Source organism: Hemitrygon akajei, chromosome 2, assembly GCF_048418815.1.
Source record: "Hemitrygon akajei chromosome 2, sHemAka1.3, whole genome shotgun sequence".
Classification (NCBI taxonomy): domain Eukaryota; kingdom Metazoa; phylum Chordata; class Chondrichthyes; order Myliobatiformes; family Dasyatidae; genus Hemitrygon; species Hemitrygon akajei.
Genome location: NC_133125.1, coordinates 190,393,666 through 190,410,789, shown reverse-complemented (window position 1 = coordinate 190,410,789; position 17,124 = coordinate 190,393,666). Strand labels below are relative to the sequence as shown.

The 17,124-nt window shown below is 46.4% G+C and overlaps 1 protein-coding gene across 5 annotated transcripts in view; it reads right to left on the bottom strand.

The window, feature by feature from the left end:
- LOC140719267 (histone-lysine N-methyltransferase EHMT2-like) overlaps window positions 1-17,124 on the bottom strand; it is a 147,729-nt gene that overhangs the window by 93,604 nt on the left and 37,001 nt on the right. For 4 of the 5 annotated variants that reach the window (XM_073033807.1, XM_073033775.1, XM_073033782.1 and 1 more), the window contains exons 10-14: window positions 11,583-11,746; window positions 9,492-9,719; window positions 8,311-8,394; window positions 6,080-6,197; window positions 1,936-2,043 (exon numbers count right to left, since the gene is read on the bottom strand). In XM_073033807.1, the coding sequence (XP_072889908.1) occupies window positions 1,936-2,043; window positions 6,080-6,197; window positions 8,311-8,394; window positions 9,492-9,719; window positions 11,583-11,746 (702 nt within the window). The remainder of the gene's footprint in view (window positions 1-1,935; window positions 2,044-6,079; window positions 6,198-8,310; window positions 8,395-9,491; window positions 9,720-11,582; window positions 11,747-17,124) is intronic. The other variant, XM_073033791.1, reaches the window with a different exon arrangement.

The window sequence follows — 17,124 nt, the reverse complement described above, 5'->3', positions numbered from 1 at the left end:
TCTGTGTCCTCTGGTCCTAGACTCCCCCACTATAGGAAACATCCTCTCCACACCCACTCTATCATGGCCTTTCAATATCCAACAGGTTTCAATGAAATTCCCCCCCTCCCCCATTTTTCACACACACTCCTCTACCTTCGGCTTTATGAGGTGGAACGCATGTAGAGAGGAGGTGTGGAGGAGTAAGAGAAGAGAGGGGTTGGCTGTAGAGAAGGGACAGAAGGCAGAAAAGAAGAGGCAAGCACAAACAAAGAGATACCCTACAGACAAATAAGACTTTCAGAGGGAACAGAGAGGGAAAGAAAGATGAAAATGGGAGAGAAGTGAAAGGAAGGGAAGAGTGGAAAATGAAGAATGTGGAAGAAATAGAGATGTTGCAGAGGGAGATGAGGGGGCTGGGGAAGGACAACTGCTCACCAGTGTGCTGGTTTAGAGCCCAATTACTTGATTGTTGTTCTACATATAAACAACATCAGAAGGCCCCCACCACTGAGGATATGCTCTCCTCCCACTCCTTCCCCAACACCGAACTGTTCCCACAACTTATGGACTCACAGAGCATTGTAGCAGGAAAGCACCATTCATCACCAGAGGCCCCCACCACCCAGGCCATGTTCTCTTCTTGCTACTGCCATCAGGAAGAAGGTACAGGAGCCTCAGGACTCACACCACTAGGTTCCGGAACAGTTATTACCCCTCAACCAGCAGGAACCACCATCCAGGCCATGCTCTCGTCTCACTGCTGCCATCAGGAAGAAGGTACAGGAGCCTCAGGACTCACACCACTAGGTTCAGGAATAGTTATTACCCCTCAACCATCAGGCTCTTGAACCAAAAGGGATAACTTCACTCACCCCAACAGTGAACAGTTCCCACAACCTGTGGACTCAGTATCAAAGACTGTTCATCTCTTGTTCTCAATATTTATTGCTTATTTATTTATTATTTGCAGAGTTTGTTGTCTTTTGCACATTGGTTGTTTATCCATTCTGTTGGGTGTGGTCTTTCATTAATTCAATTGTGTTTCTTTGTATTTACTGTGAATACCCGCAAGAAAACGAATTGCAGGGTTGTATATGGTGACAAGTAAGTACTTAGATAATAAAGTTACTTTGAACGTTGAAATCTCCCCTCATTCTCCTACACTCCAGGGAATAAAGTTCTAAGCTATTCAATCTTTCCTCATAACTCCAGATCATCCAATTTTATTTAGTCTACTCTACTCTAGTTTAATAATAATCTAATGTAATCTCTTTCTATCAATTCAACAGCATCTATGGAAGGCAATGTCTCAGGCCAAGACCCTTCATCAGCACTGGAAAGGAAGGGGGCAGAAGCCAGAATAAGGTGTTGGGGGGGGGAGAAGGTGTGCAAGTTGACAGTTTGACCCCCCCCAACCAAATGGTCTTGAATGCTGCCATTTTGAGTCAATCCAATCCATCCTCTTCGATCCAAAGGGACAAGGAGGGGTTTTTAGACAGTCTCAACCTTTTCCTTTCATTACTGATTTATTTTGTTATTTATAGAAATTTTTATGACTCTGCACTGTACTGCTGCTGCAGAAGAAAATTCACATCATATAAGTCACCGATAATAAACTTGAGTAACAAACACAAAATGCCCCTCTTCCGCTCTCTCCCATGGTTCACTGTCATCTTCTAATAGATTCCTCCTCCTTCAGTTCTTTACCTCTTCCATCTATCACCTCCCAGCATTTCAATTCATCCCCACTTACCCATCCACCTTCCCCCTCACTTGGTCTCACCAATCAGCTGCCCCCTCTTATTCTGGCATCGTTCCCCAATCCTTCCCAGTCCTGGGGAAGGGTCTCAGCTGGACCTGCTGAGTTCCGCCTGTATTCTGTGTGTGTTGCACTGGATTTATGGAATCTGCAGAATCTCTGGGGTTGGTTGATAATAAACCAGATTCTGATACCTGTGGGTTGTGGAGAAAGGCTGCTGTCATTGGGAAGATCCAAGGAGCCCAGAGGGACCTCCGTGTACTCGCTCTGTGCCTGGTTACCTCCTCCCGTTGAATTCATTGCTGAAGAGGAAGACACGATCTTCAGTTGAAGGTGGTCAGCAGTGTTGGAATAGACTATTTAACTGTTATTTCTTTGCAGTTTAACAAATAATTACCTGCTCAACTTTTTTTAAAAGTACTTACATAAATTTAACTGTTTAGTATGCTTCCTAGTAGCCACAGTATAAACATATACTGGATCCATTGGTACGATTCTGGAAAGTTCTGGAAGTTTCTCTGGCATTGCATTATTCGAACAGGGGTATCTGAGTGGCTGACTCTTATCTGCAATTCTGAATGGAATGTTTCTCTTCTCATTATCACTATTTGTACTGTGTCGTATGACATAGCTGATCATGGTCGTTGACCGTGATTGCTCTTGGCAAACTTTTCTATAGAGGTGGTTTGCCTTTGCCTTCTTCTGGACAGTGTCTTTACAAGCCGGGTGGCCCCAGCCATTATCAATACTCTTCAGAGATTGTCTGCCTGGCATCACTGGTCACATAACCAGGACTTGTAATATACATTAGCTGCTTGTACGACTATCCGCCGCCTGCCCCTACGGCTTCGCGTGACCCTGACTGGGGGGGGGGCACACCTTGCCCAAGGGTAACCTGTAGGCTAGTGGAGAGAAAGAGTGCCTTACACCTCCTTTGGAAGAGACGTATCTCCACCCCAACACTTCATATCTATGTGCGTAAAAGAGCTGACCATGCAGTAGTGCCATCTTCTCTTTATCTCTCGTCACTTAATAGACCACTATCACTGTCTATTTTTCAGCTTTCCTTGCTTTCTTATTAACACTATAATAAAATGATCATGCTTTGTGCCTCTTTCTTGACTTCCAAAAGAACCTTGGATTGGAAACATCAGAACCCAGTAGCCTCAGTCTCTAAATGTTCCCAAGGCACCCACCACTCTCTGTGTAAAAAGCGCCTCTGACATCCCCCTCTATTTTCCTCCTGTCACCTTAAAATTAATGATCCTCGTATTAGCCATTTCCACCCTAGGAAAGTCTCTGGCTGTCCATTCCATCCATGGCTCTTATTGTGTACACCTCTATCGTCAACTCTTGTCTGCCTTCTCTCCTAAGAGCAAAGTCCTAGCTTGTTCAACCTATCCTCACAAGACATGCTCTCTAACCCAGGCAGCATCCTGGTGAATCTCCTCTGCACCCTCTCTAATCCAGACAGCATCCTGGTGAATCTCCTCTGCACTCTCTCTAATCCAGACAGCATCCTGGTGAATCTCCTCTGCACCCTCTCTAATCCAGGCAGCATCCTGGTGAATCTCCTCTGCACCCTCTCTAATCCAGACAGCATCCTGGTGAATCTCCTCTGCACTCTCTCTAATCCAGATAGCCTCCTGGTAAATCTCCTCTGCACCCTCTCTAACCCAGGCAGCATCCTGGTGAATCTCCTCTGCACCCTCTCTAATCCAGACAGCATCCTGGTGAATCTCCTCTGCACCCTCTCTAATCCAGACAGCATCCTGGTGAATCTCCTCTGCACTCTCTCTAATCCAGATAGCCTCCTGGTGAATCTCCTCTGCACCCTCTCTAATCCAGACAGCATCCTGGTGAATCTCCTCTGCACTCTCTCTAATCCAGATAGCCTCCTGGTGAATCTCCTCTGCACCCTCTCTAATCCAGACAGCATCCTGGTGAATCTCCTCTGCACCCTCTCTAATCCAGACAGCATCCTGGTGAATCTCCTCTGCACTCTCTCTAATCCAGATAGCCTCCTGGTGAATCTCCTCTGCACCCTCTCTAATCCAGACAGCATCCTGGTGAATCTCCTCTGCACTCTCTCTAATCCAGATAGCCTCCTGGTGAATCTCCTCTGCACCCTCTCTAATCCAGACAGCATCCTGGTGAATCTCCTCTGCACCCTCTCTAATCCAGACAGCATCCTGGTGAATCTCCTCTGCACTCTCTCTAATCCAGATAGCCTCCTGGTGAATCTCCTCTGCACTCTCTCTAATCCAGATAGCCTCCTGGTGAATCTCCTCTGCACCCTCTCTAATCCAGACAGCATCCTGGTGAATCTCCTCTGCACCCTCTCTAATCCAGACAGCATCCTGGTGAATCTCCTCTGCACTCTCTCTAATCCAGATAGCCTCCTGGTGAATCTCCTCTGCACTCTCTCTAATCCAGACAGCATCGTGGAAAATCTCCTCTGCACCCTCTCTAAAGCTTTCACACCCTTCCTATAATGAGGTGACCAGAGCTGAACACAACATCCCAAGTGTGGTCTAACCAAAGTTTATAGAGCTGCAACATTACCTCACAGACATATACCAATCTGTATAATCAAGCAATCTTTTGCTTAATCCAAGATGAATCCAACAATGGGTGCAAGAAGAGTCTATCGAAGCTGTTGATCATGCTGTCTACATTTGATATGTAAGTCAGTAAGCAAGCCAGGGCGGTATGATATGGAGAGCAATCAGCAGACTCCTCTTCTGATGAATCCAAATGAATGGCAGGGACTGATAATAGTTTGGCACCAGGGCAGTTGCAGGAGTTGTCAGTCCACGTTGAACTCAATGTTGGATTGCATTAGGGACTCCAGCTCTGCATTTTTCCTCGGTGTTTACTTCTGAAGACTTCCCCATGAGTGGGTATAGCCACAAGGCCACTTTCCTTCTCCTAGGTGAGCTACCAAACATGGCTGATAAGCCCCATTTCCTGAAGCGAGTGGTTTTAAGGTGCCGGTAACCTATCTTTGCCCCTTCACCTGTCAGTAGAAACAAATCTGCTTGGCTTAGTGGCTAAGCTACATGCAAAGGCCAGGAGCTGAACTTGGTTGTCAGAGGCCATTTGATACTCACACCACTTGGAGCATTTAAAAGGTAATGGGATCTTATCCCCACTAACCTCCCCGCCCCTTCTTCAGCTTTGACAGCCTTAAGGAACCAAAGACATTCTAAGATCTAGTGAAATGTGCCTTGTCTCTCCTTCGTCTCATTCATATCCCACGTCTCATTCATATCCCAATCAACTTTGATTTATAACCCCTATTTTTGGATTCCTTCCTGTATACCCAGTCCAGGACACCATCACAAATGCTGCCTCAGGGTATGATGCAGCATGGTACCATAGCAATTAGTATAACGTTTTACAGCGCCAGCGACCCAAGTTCCTGGCTTTCCTCCAGATGCTCCACTATTCTCTGGGTGCCCTGCTTTTCTACCACATTCCCAAGACATTCGATTTAGAAAAACATAGAAACATAGAAACACAGAAAACATACAGCATAATACAGGCCTTTCGGCCCACAAAGTTGTGCTGAACATGTCCTTACCTTACAACTACCTAGGCTTTATCCATAGCCCTCTATTTTTCTAAGCTCCACGTAGTCATCCAGAAATCTCTTAAAAGACCCTATCATTTCCACCTCCACTACCACCACTGGCAGCCCATTCCACACACTCACCACTCTCTGCATAAAAAAACTTACCCCTGACATCTCCTCTGTACCTACTTCCAAGCACCTTAAAACTGTGTCCTCTCATGCTAGCCATTTCAGCCCTGGGGAAAAGCCTCTGACTATCCACACGATCAATGCCTCTCATCATCTTATACACCTCTGTCAGGTCACCTCTCATCCTCCGTCGCTCCAAGGAGAAAAGGCCAAGTTCACTCAACCTATTCTCTTAGGGTTAGTAAGTTGTGGACATGCAATGTTGGCACCAGAAGTGTGGCAATACATGCAGCCTGCCCCCAAAACATCCTCAGACTGTGTCGGTCATTGACACAAACATCGCATTTCACTGTGTTTTGATATACATGTGACCAATAAAGCTCATTTTTAAAATCATAGGAACATTCATGATTGGAGTTAAATCCATGAGTAGGAAGTCTTTGTTGCCCCCTTTCAGAAACATCTGAGCTGGGTGAAATGAAAAGCTGACTGGACAACTCGCGAGGCCGCTCATTTCTAATCTGCTGAAGGGGGAGTTAAAGGCAGTAAGTCAATCAATAAGAGGTTTCATGAGCACAAGGAAATGATGCAGCACAGTGCCCAGCAGGGCTCCTGGTTACACACATACGTACCTCCTCCTTTCCCTGGCTTCACGCGGTCTTTGCGCCTGCGTTTCCGGCTGGGTTTCACCCAAGGGCTCTCACTCCTCCACTTTTTCTTCCCCTTTCTCTTCAGACTGGAGCTGGAGCTCTGCAGAGATGAGACTGCAATGAGTGTGGTGAAGAAAAGACAATGTGGACAGTCCAGACGGAACGGGCAGAGTGGGTGGTTAGATCAGTACACGGGTCAGCATGGTCAGTGGGGATGTTGTGATCAGTTTAGTGAACGTGGACATTCCAGACAGAACAGGCAGCGTGGGTGGTTAGATCAATATAGTGCAGGAGCTCTGCAGAGCAGGCAGCAGTCAGTACAGTGAACATAGATGGAGTAGCCGGTGTGGACAGTATAGATGGAACACTATAGATCACTATAGAGCTGGAACTTTATGGAAATAAGAGTCCACGTGGCTAACGTGGACAGTGCAGATGCAACAGAGTGGTGTACCTGGTGTGGACAGTCCAGGCAGAGTGGGTGGTTAGATCAGTACAGGGGGTCAGCATGGTCAGTGTAGTCAATGTGGATGTTGTGATCAGTGTGGGCAATTTAACTAGCTCATAAAATCATAGAGCACTACAGCACAGAAATAGACCATATGGGCCATCTAGTCTGTGCTGAACTGTAATTCTGCCTAGTCCCATCGACCTGCACCTGGACCCTAGCCCTCCATTGCCCTCCCATCCATGTACTCACCAACCTTCTCGTAAATGTTGAAATCAAACCTGCAGCGACCACTTCCACTGGCTCATTCCACACTCTCACCAGCGTCTCAGTGAAAATGATCCATCTCACCCTTCACCTGTGACCTCTAGCTCAGACACTAACGTTGCCCAGCAACAATCCTCTCCCCCCACATTACCCTTCTCCAGAGTAGGTGGAGTCAAATGTCAATAATAATGAAAGAGAGAGAGAGGGACCTGGCGGCACGCAAGTGCAGCAGTTAGCGTAGTACTTTACAGCGCTAGCAACCCCGGTTCAATTCCTACCACAGTTTGTAAAGAGTTTGTACCCCTGTGGGTTTCCCCGAGGCGCTCCATTTTCTTCCCACATTCCAGACACATATGGGTTAGTTGGTTATGTAAGTGTGGGCTCGATGGGCCAGAATGGCCTGCTACCATGCTGTATCTCTAAAATCTCTAAATAAATAAATTGCATCATTTACTTCATCCTAAACACACACCAGTACTCATCGAGGAATCAGAACTGAAAAAGGACGAGCAGTTTCAAGTTCTTAGATATGAACATCTATCCTGGGCCCAGCATATTGATGCAATTACAAAGACTTCATGAGCAGTGTGAGGAGACTGGTACGTCACCAAACACCTATAGACGTACTGTGGAGAGCATTCTAACTGACTGCATCACCGTCCGGCATAGAGGGGCCACTACACAGGATAGAAATAAGCCACAAAAGCTGCAAACTCAGCCATTTCCATCATGGACACTAGCCTCCCGTGCATCACCCATCACCAGGACATGCCCTCTTCTCACTGGTATCAAGGTGGTGGTACAGGAGCCTGAAGACAATTTCTACCCCCTCGCCGTCAGATTTCTGAATGGATAATGAACCCATGTACACTTCCTCAGTAATTTTTTCCCTTTTTGCACTACTTATTTAAATTATTTTTCATATATACTTACTGTAGTTTATAGTTTTTATTATTATATATTGTACTGCTGCCGCAAAACAACATGAGAAGAGATGAGAAGAGGAAGATAGGGAGGGAGGAGGAGTGAAGGAGTGATTTGTGAACTATGTCAGTGACATTAAACCTGACTGTGTTTCTGCCTTTCAGCAGAGAGTGATTTCAGATTCCCCAGTTACTTTAGATAGGGGGTAATGCTTTTAGACTGCTGCACCACCTCCCTGCCCCTTAGACTCAGGTATCTGATACCATGAGGGGAGCTACAACTTTGAGTCAAGCCTGCGTAGCAATGGGCATCACGCTTTACGGTGGCAACAACTGGGGTTCAATTCCCACCGCTGTTTCTGTGCTTCCTCCGTGATTGCTTGGGTTTCCTCTGTGTGCCCCAGATCCCAAAGGTGTATAGGTTAGGGTTAGTAAGTCGGAAGAATGGCTGCCCCAACACATCCTCGGACTGTTGATGCAAGCGACATATTCCACTGTATATTTCAAAGTACATGTGACAAATAAAGTTCGTCTTTAAAAACACCACCAGGAGATATCACGTGCCAGGAACGTACCCTGTCAGAGAGGTTTCCAGAACCCAGTTCCTCCTCGTCGTCCTCCACATCACTAAGTCGGTCCTCTCCTAAGTCGCCCTCGGTCTAGAAAAGGAAACATTGTTAGGTGATGCATCTTTCCCTAGTAAGAGGTGGTTTGCTCAGTGAAAATCACGTCAGACCGTTTTCCCTCAGAAGAACGAAGGGTGGGGGGAGTGAGGAGGGGTAACATGGGGAAGGAGGCACTGACGAAGACAAAAGGAGCAGAAGGGGGAATAGGGGGAATAAGAAGGACAGGATGTGAAAAGGAAAGAAGAGTGAAAGGAAGAGAGCAAGACAGAAGGACAGAGGGAGGATAAAGAAGAAAGAGTAAAATGGAGGGAGTGAGTGAAGGGTGGGTAAAGGGCAAGGAGAGGAGTGGAAGGTGGAAGGGTGAGGGGAGGGGAGGACAGGAGAGGGAGGGGGAAGGAGGGAGAGGGTAAGGCAGGAGGAAGGGATGGAGAGGGGGATGGGGAGAGAGAGGGGGACAGGGAGAGAGAGGAGGGTTGGGGAGGGAGAGGGGATGGGGAGGGAGAGAGAGAGGTCAGGGAAGAGACAAAGAGAGTGGGGGGAAGGTTGACGTCAGAGAAAGACAAGCGAGGAGCAGACAGATGTTGGAATAGAAGTCAGAGAGAGGCAAAGTAGAGAGAAGAGCATCCAGCAAGTGGAGTGTGGGAAAGAATGGAGAGAGGAATAGGAGGGGAGAGTGAGGGAAGCAGGGAGGGTAAATGGGAGGAAGGGGCGGATGGGAAGTGGGAGTGAAAGAGAGGAACAGAGTTGGGGGGAATGAAGGGTAAGGGAGGGAGGTGAATGGGGAGAGTGAGGAACACGGAGGAGAGAGGGAAGCAAGGGGCATGAGGGAGGGAGAGGGAGGAAGGAGATGAGAAGAGGAAGATAGGGAGGGAGGAGGAGTGGTGAGAAGGAGGCATCGAATCGGAGGGTGTCCATTGGGAGGGAGGCATAGGGAAGGATGGGAGTGGGAGGAAGAAGGGAAGAGAGAGGGGGAGGGAAGGCAGAGGGGTACATGGCCAGGGAAGGTAGGGAAGGAAGGGGGAGAGGGGAGGGAGAAAGGGAGGAAATGAGTGAGGGTGGTAAAGGAAGGGGGACAGGGCTGGTGAGGGGAAGGGAGGGAGAGATGTCAGGGGGCAAAGAATTGGGCTCACCTTGCTGGACTTGTCTGAGTCTGCTCTCCCATCCACAGAGTAGCTGTCATAAAAGAGACTGAAGTCATCGCCAACCTCTGCGTCCCAGTCGTCCATGGGTTCCACAGCCCCTCCCTTGTCCTCAGTCTCCCCGTCCTTGGAGAGGTCCAGCATTGGAATGGAACTGGCCCCACTCGTGACTCCCTTCACCTCCTGCAGTTGGCCCCTATTCAGCGCATCGCCCAAACCCTGCAAAAAATTGCACAGACTGTTGGTGATCAGTTTTCCTTATTGCCCCCTCATCAACGGCTGCTCAATATAACAGAATCGAATTTACTGGATAACTTCCCTGCCAGTCCAGCTTGGTCACCTTTCCGCTGGGAATGTTTGTCCAGAGGGCCGGGGGGCTTCAAGTGAACAGCACCAATAGCTGTCGGTGTCGGCTTTGACCCTCAGTAACATCGATGCACATAATCAGGATGCATGACAGCTGGGTATGACAACTACTGTTCCCAGGAACACAAGTAAATGCAGAGCTGTAGACACAGAAACCAGCCTCCCCTCCATGGACTCTTGTCTATACTTTCTTTGACTCAGTAAAGCAACCAGCATCATCAAAGATCCCACCCACCTGGACATTCTCTCTTCTCCCCTCTTCCGCTGGGCACAAAATACAGGCTCAAGGACAGCCTTTACTCTGCAGTTTTAAGAGGACCAAGCATTTCCCTAGAACACTTGACCTCACAGTCTACTTTGTTATGACCTTACAACTTATTGTCTGCCTTTCTCTGTACCTGTAACACTTCATTCTGCACTCTGTTATTGTTTTCCCTTGTACTACTTCACATGATGAATGATTTGTAGGGACAATCAAAAAGCACTGAGGTTGGGTGAGACTAGAGCTAGAGGACATACGTTCAGAGCGAGAGGTGAAACATTTAAGGCAATGTATATCCAGGGAGCATATGGACAGCTACAGCTAACGACTGTAATCGAGTTCAGAGTGTGTTCCCACTTCCACTGGGTAAAACCACACTCCATTATCTGGGTGACGGAATTGATGACTTTGTGACCAAGTTTGTGGACAATCCAAAGACCAGGTAGCATTGAGGAGGCAGGGAGTATGCAGAAGGACTTAAGATGGGTTAGGAGAATGGGCAAAGAAGTAGCAGATGGAATACAGTGTCGGGAAGTGTATGGCACTCTCTTTAGTAGAAGGAATAAATGTGTGGACTATTCAAAACAGGGAGAAAATTCAGAAATCAGAGATGCAAAGAGACTTGGGAATCCTCGTGCAGGGTACCCTAAAGGTAAACTTGCAGTCTAAATCGGTGGTAAAGAATGGATGTGCAATGTTCACATTCATTAAAAGAAGATTAGAATATACAATCAAGGATGTAACACAAAAGCCTTATAAGGAATTGGTCAGACCACTTTAGGAGTATCGTGAGCAGTTTTGGGCCCCTTATAAGAACATAAAAACATAAGAAATAGTAGCAGGAGTAGGCATCCGGCCTGTCGAGCCTGTTCTGCTGTTCACTAAGATCATGGCTGATCTGGCCACGGACTCATCTCCACCTACCTGCCTTTTCCCCGTAACCCTTGAATCCCCTACCATGCAAAGAATTCCCCTACTTATTAAAGAAATGATGTGCTGGCATTAGAGAAGGTTCAGAGGAGGTTCACGACAATGATCCGGAAACTGAAAGGGTTAACGTATGAGAAGCATTTGATGGTTCTGGGCATTTGATGGCCCCCGGAGTTCAGACTGAGGGAGGGGGGGTATCTCACTGAAACCTAACAAATACTGAAAGACAGAGTGGATGAGTCCAGGATGCACTCAGAATAGGACATCCCTTTAGAACAGAGATAAGGAAGAATTTACTTAGCCAGAAGGTGGTGAATCTGTGGAACTCATTGTCACAGATGGTTGTGAAGGCCAAGTCATTGGTTATATTTAAAGTGAAGGTTAATAAGTTAGTAAGGGCACAAAAGGTTAGGGTAATGGGGTTGAGAGAGATAATGAATCAGCCACCAAGGAATGGCGGCGCAGAATGGCCTAATTCCACTGCTAGGTCTTATGGTCCTAAGAAGCATACAACAGTTACCCACCAGAGCCACAGCACCGGCCACTGGGCTACCGTCAACCCTTGCTCCGTGACCTCCCCGGATGGATCCCAGTGGAGTGATCTCCTTGGCCATTTCTTCCTTCAGGAGACTGTTTCCCTTCATGGACTCTGGCCCCAATCTCTCCGGTTTCTGCCTCTTGATGAGTCCTACAGGAGGGCAAAGAGAGAACCCCAACTGAAGGAAGCAAGTGGCACACACCTTCCATTATCAACACAAGAGGTTCTGCAGATAAAAGAACTCTCAAGCACACAACACACAAAATGCTGGAGGAACTCAGCAGGTCAGGTAGCATCTATGGAGGGGAATAAACAGTCAACATTTCAGTCCTATCATGACTAGAAAGGAAGGCTAACTTCCACCTCCTTCTACTTCTTTATCCATTCCCCATACAGTTTCCCTTCTCACCTGCCATCACCTTCCTCTGCTTATTCTGTCTTCCACGGTCCACTGTCCTGTGAGACTAATAAATACCCTGTCACCACCGAAGTCTTGTCACTTCCAGGCAGGCACAGGTATCGATTATAACTAATTATAACAATGGCGGAGTTTGCCACTGAAATGTCAGTTATAACTGATACCTACACTCAGCTGGAAATCCAAGAAGAGCTTATTCATCCCATATGCCAGAAAAGCACTAGATCCTCTCTCGGTCCATTTTTATTTTCGCTAATAACTGTTTAATAAGCTGAAATTAGTAAATATACTTTATCATTTTATGTGGTGTAAGATCTGCTATTTCTTGCCGACCAATGATCGCGCGTGGACAGTATTTACACAGCATCCGCTCAAATCGAGGTTTCTTTAATTGGAACATCACAACATTCCTGCTTGGTTGAACCCCAAATCATTCTGACCCTAGATGTATATTGTTTATAAAAGGAGGCCTTCTCACCACTGAGTCACGTGGCTGTTAGCAAAGGTGAGAGGGTTATAGATAGGTAAGTAAGCAACAAGCAAGCAATATATATCGAGAATGTGAGATGAAGAGTCCTTGAGGTGAGTCCATCGGTTGTGGGAACAGTTGAGTGATGAGGGCGAGTGAAGATTGTTTCAACAGCCTGTTGGCTGAGGGGTAATAACTGTTGCTGAACCTGGAGGTGTGGGTCCTGAAGCTCTTGTACCCCCTTCTGATGGCAGTAGCAAGGTGAAAGCATCACCTGTGTAGTGGGGTTCGACTGATAGATGTCACTTTCCTGCGTGCTCAATGGTTGGGAGGGCCTTACCCGTGATGAACTTGGCCACATCCACTACTTTTTGTAGAACTTTCCATTCAAGGGCATTGGTGCTTCCATACCAGGCTGTGATGAAGCCAGTCAAAATGCTCTCCACCACACATGTAAGTGAATTTGTCAAAGTTTTAGATGTCATGTCTAATTGTCGCAAACTCCTAAGGAAGTAGAGGTGTTGTCATGCCTTCTTTACAATAGCACTTTACCCCCCTTGGAAGTTTTCATGTTTTATTGTTTTACAACATTGAATCACCATAGATTTAATTAACACTAATCAACAGAAAAAGACTTTTGTGTCAATGTGAAAACTGATCTCTTCAAAGTGATCTAAATTAATTACAAATATAAAACCAAAATAATTAATTGCAAAAGCATTCACCCCCATAATATGACACAACAAATCACCACTGGTGCGGCCAATTGGTTTTAGAAGTCACATAATTAGTTAAATGGAGATCACCTGTGTGCAGTCAAGGTGTTTCAACTGGAGTAAAAATACACCTGTATCTGGAAGGCCCAACTGCTGGTGAGTCAGTACCCTGGCAAAAACTACACCATGAAGACAAAAGAACACTCCAAGCAACTCTGTAAAAAGGTTATTGAAAAACACAAGTCAGGAGATGGACACGAGAAAATTTCCAAGTCACTGAATATCCCTTGGAGTACAATTAAGTCAATCATCAATATGGCACAGATGTAAATCTGCCTAGAACAGACCGTGCAAGAAGGAGGGAGGCCACCAAGAGACTTATGACAGCTCTGGAGGAGCTACAAGCTTCAGTGGCTGAGATGGGAGAGACTGCACATACAACAACTGTTGCCCAGATGCTTCACCAGTTGCAACTTTATGGGAGAGTGGCAAAGAGAAAACTACTGTTGAAAAAAGCTCACATGAAATCTTTGCTAGAGTTTGTCAGAAGGAACGTGAGAGTCTCTGAAGTCAGTTGGAAAATTGAGCTTTTTGGCCATCAGACTAAATGCTATGTTTTGCGTAAGCCAAACACTGCACATCCTCAAAAATATCCCATCACTACCGTGAAGCATATTGGTGGCTGCATCATGCTGTGGGGATGCTTCACTGCAGCAGGCCCTGGAAGGCTTCTATGGTAGAGGATAAAATAAATGCAGCAAAATACAGGGAAATCCTGGAGGAAAACCTGATGCAGTCTGCAAGAGAACTGTGACTTGGGAGAAGATTTGTTTTTCAGCAAGACAATGACCCCAAGCATAAAGCCAAAGCTATGCAGGAATGGCTTAAAAACAACAAAGTTAATGTCCTGAAGTGGCCAAGTCAGAGTCCAGATCTCAATCCATTCAGAATTTATGGCTGGATTTGAAAAAGGCTGTTCACTCACGATCCCCATGTATTTTGACAACTTGAACAGTTTTGTAAAGAAGAATGGGGAAAGATTGTAGTGTCCGGATGTGAAAAGCGGATAGAGGCCTATCCACACAGGCTCAAGGGTGTAATTGCTGCCAAGGTTGCATCTACTAAATACTTTTGCAGTCAATTACTTTGTTGTTTATATTTGTAATTAATTTAGATCACTTTGTAGAGATCTGTTTTCACTTTGACACAAAAGAGTATTTTTCTGTTGATCAGAAAAGCCAAATTAAATCCACTGAGATTCAATGTTGCAAAGAAATAAAACATGAATACTTCTGGGGGGGGTGGTGAATATTTTTGTAGGCACTGTACCTGCTGGGCCCAGGTCAGGTTCTCTGAATTGAAAACACCAAGAAAGTTAATGCTGCTGTCCCTCTCCACCTTTGATATTTCAATGAGGACCGCCCCATGGACCTCCTGCTTCCTCCTCCTGGTCTACAATCAGCTCCTCGGACTTGATGACATTGAATAAAAGGTTGATGTTATTTCAATCTCCCGCCACTATGTTGGTTCATCACCACCATTGACTCAGCCTACAACAGTGGTGTCTTCAGCAAAGTTGAATATGGCATTAGAGTTATGTTTAGCCACATTGTCGTAAGTGTAAAACGAGGGGGCTAAGCACACAGTCTTGTGGTGTACCTGGCTGGTGGAGATTGTGGAGGAGATGTTGTTGCTAATCTGAACTGAATGGGGTCTGCAAGTGAGGAAATCAAAAATCCAGTTGCACAAGTAGATACTGAGGCCAAAGTTTTGAAGCTTTTTGATTAGCTTTGACGAGATGATAGTATTGATGCCAAGCTGTGGTTGATAAAGAGCATCCTGGTGTATACATCTTTGCCGTCCAGATAGAAACCTAGAAATCTACGGCACATTACAGGCCCTTCAGCGCACAATGTTGTGCCAACCATGTAACCTTCTCTAGAAGTTGCCTAGAATTTCCCGCCGCATAGTCCTCTATTTTTCTAAGCTCCATGTACCTATCTAAGAGGCTCTTAAAAGACCCTATTGTATCCACTTCTACCACCATCGCTGGTAGTACATTCCATGCACCCACCACTCTGTGTGAAAAACTTAGCTCTGACAACCCCCCTTGTACCTCCTTCCAAGCACCTTAAAACTATATCCCCTCGTTTTAGCCATTACAGCCCTGGAAAAAGCCTCTAGCTATCCACGTGATCAGTGCCCTGCATCATCTTATACACCTCTATCAGGTCATCTCTCATCCCTTTTCACTCCAAGGAGTAAAGGCCAAGTTCATTCAACCTATTCTTATAAGGCATGCTCTCCAAACCAGGCAACATCCTTGTAAACTTCCTCCGCACTCTCTCTACAGTATCCACATCCTTCCTGTAGTGAGGTGACCAGAACTGAACACAGTACTCCAAGTGGGGTCCAACTAAGGTCAAATAGAACTGTAACATGACCTTGTGGTTCTTGAAGTCAGTCCCAAGGCCGCCACACCATACACCTTCTTAACAACATAGTCAACCTGCACAGCAACTTTGAGTCCTATGGACATGGACCCCAAGCTCTCGCTGATCCTCCACACTGCCAAGAGTCTTACCATTAATATTATGTTCTGTTTTCAAATTTGACCTACCGAAATGTAATGTTCCAGAGTTGAGTGAACAGCCAATGAAATGGCAGCTGATGCGGACCCGTTGTGCCAGTAAGCAAACTGGAGCAGATCCAAGTCTCTTCTTAGGTAGGAGTTGACATGATTCATCACCAACCTCTCAAAACACTTCATCACTGTGGATGGAAGTGCCACTGTGCAATAATCATTAGAGCAGGTTACCACGTTCGCTTTAGGCACTGGTATAAATGTAGCCTGCTTGAAGCAGGTGGGCTCCTCACACTGCCAAAGTGACAGGATAAAGGTCTCAGTGTACAGTCCAGCCAGTTGATCAGCACAGGTCTTTGGTACTTGGCCAGGTGCCCCATCTGAGCTCAAGGCTTTCCAGAAATTGTACCTGGACCTCTTGTGGACTTTATTGGTCACCAAACTTGAATGCCTCCGATCTGGCTGTCAGCAGATTGTGGATCTCGTGGTTCATCCATTGCTTCTGGTTGGGGAAGACGCCAAATGATTTTGTGGGACACACTCATCTACAACTATCTTGATAAAGCCCGTGACAACCATGGATGTATTCATTCAGATCCACAGTTGTCCTTGAACAGAGCCCAGCCCACCAACTTGAAGCAATCCTGTAGCCCCTCCTTTGCCTCCAGTGACCACCTCTTTGTTGTGCTGCATGCAGACAGGACGGCCAATTGATCAGATTTCCTGAAATATGCTCTGGGCATGGAAAGGTATGCATTCCTTATCGTAGTATAACAGTGATCTAGTGTGTTGGGGCCTCTGTGCTACACAGGCTAAATGCTGATGGTAATCTGTGCTGAGTCCCTCCAGCATTCTGTGTGGTTTCACACCTTCCAGTGCCTCTGCCCCACTTTGCTGTGGAACCTCCTATAGCCTTGTGACCCATGCACCTGCAGAAGCAAACATTGCTGTGTAGCTGCTGTTGTACCGAGGGAATTGCAGCAGCAAACTGACATACTGTAAGCTCCTGCAAATGATAATATGATCATCTGTTTAGCGACAGGCAAGTACTGGCCCAGGCAGATGTGGAAAGCATTCTGACTGGTTACATCATTGTCTGGTATGGTTTCCAATGCTCAGGATTGAAAAATGCCACAGATGGTTGTTTACTCAGCCAGCTCAATTCCATCACAACCCTCCCCACCACTGAGGACATCCTCAAAAGGTGATGCCTCCAGAAGGCTGCATCCAACATTAAGGACCCTCAGCATTCAGGTTATGCCCTCTTCTCATTGCTACCATCAAGGAGGCAGTACAAGAGTCTGAAGTCCAAACTTAATGTTTCAAGAATAGCTTCTTCCC